Source organism: Malurus melanocephalus, unplaced genomic scaffold, assembly GCF_030028575.1.
Source record: "Malurus melanocephalus ecotype Western Australia unplaced genomic scaffold, MMel_1.1 scaffold_903, whole genome shotgun sequence".
NCBI classification, from domain to species: Eukaryota; Metazoa; Chordata; class Aves; order Passeriformes; family Maluridae; genus Malurus; species Malurus melanocephalus.
In genome coordinates this window covers 4,265-5,599 of record NW_026624135.1, presented here as the reverse complement: position 1 = coordinate 5,599, position 1,335 = coordinate 4,265, and the positions used below count along the sequence as shown (strand labels likewise).

At 44.1% G+C, this 1,335-nt stretch overlaps 1 protein-coding gene across 1 annotated transcript in view; it reads right to left on the bottom strand.

Moving 5' to 3' along the window:
• The window catches only part of LOC130585505 (histone-lysine N-methyltransferase, H3 lysine-79 specific-like), a gene marked incomplete at its 5' end in the record, with an annotated part of 27,419 nt that extends 26,378 nt beyond the window's left edge, over positions 1-1,041 (bottom strand). Inside the window, 2 exon segments of the mRNA XM_057386043.1 lie at positions 3-65; positions 885-1,041. Coding sequence (XP_057242026.1) covers positions 3-65; positions 885-1,041 — 220 coding nt within the window.
• Positions 1,042-1,335: the final 294 nt, after the last annotated feature.

Below are 1,335 nucleotides of genomic sequence, written 5' to 3'. Positions count from 1 at the left end.
GCCTTGGAGGGAGATGGCTTTTTAACAGAATTTGCTGCAGCTTTTTCTTCTTCAGCACCAGAATCCTGAGAGGTTTGGAGAAAGTTTGGTTTTTTCTAACTCTGTGTGCAGCATTCTTTTTAAGCAAAGGTTATTTATTGTATTTATTATTTATTATTATTATTCAGTTTGTGAAAGGAAACTGGTTTGCCAGGGAAGTGGAATTGTTCGGGGTAAGAGCTGTTCTTAAAGAGTTGTGCTCATTCCCTTCTGAATTTATTCATTACAGAAAAGAAAATGCTGAGGGAGGGGAGCTTCAGGCAGGGATGGATGGGATTTTGGGAAGGAATTGTTCCCTGGGAGGGTGGGGAAGGACTGGGATGGAATTCCCAGAGCAGCTGTGGCTGCCCCTGGATCCCTGGCAGTGCCCAAGGCCAGGCTGGATGGATCTTGGAGCACCCTGGGATAGTGGGAGGTGTCCAGGGGTGGAATGGGTGAATTTTAATCCCTTCCAACTCAAACTGCCCTACAATTCTGTTAAATGTGCCCCTGTTCTCTAACAAAAGCTGATTATTCCTCCTTTCCTGCCTCCATCCTTCAGCTGAATTTCACTCCAAAGCCAGAGCACAATCAATATTTTCTATTTCTGGGCCCTGCATTTCTCAGAGCATCAGCCCAGAGAGGAAATGACTTTCAGCACATTCTGAACCCCACTCACGGGCTGGGACTTGGGGACAACCACAACTTTACACTGCCAGAATCCGCAGCACAACTCCCAAATTCAGCTTTTCTGAACTCTCCAAGTGGCATTTTTGGGCACAGCAGCAGTTTGGGTGTGCTCAGACTCTCCTGACTCCCAGCCTGAGGGGGAACACGTTCAGAGCACAGAAATGTGGGATGTTCACCTTGTTTTCTTGGACCTTGGTTGGGGTCGTGGTGTTGCTCTTGTTTTCTCTCTGCTGACGGCGTCTAGCTGCCTCTTGTTCCTCCTGGGGGAAAAATGACACATTTGGTCATTTCATTGTGGATTTGGCATTTTTGGACACAGATTTCTCACTTTCCCTGCTTAGATCTCCACAGAAAAAGGGGAAAAGTTCCCTTTTGCCCCAGGTCACACTCAGGTGAGAGCAGCTCCTTCTCACTGCATTCCTCACCTCCAAGGGGGATTCAATCCCAAATTCTTCCCATATTCTCCTCTCCCAATCCCCCACTGACACCACAGTATCAGTGGTACTTTCAGATTTCATTTGGATTATTATTATTATTTATTAATATTATTATTATCATTATAATTATTATTACTATTACTATCATAATTATCATTATTATCAATGTTATCATTATTATTAAAATAAT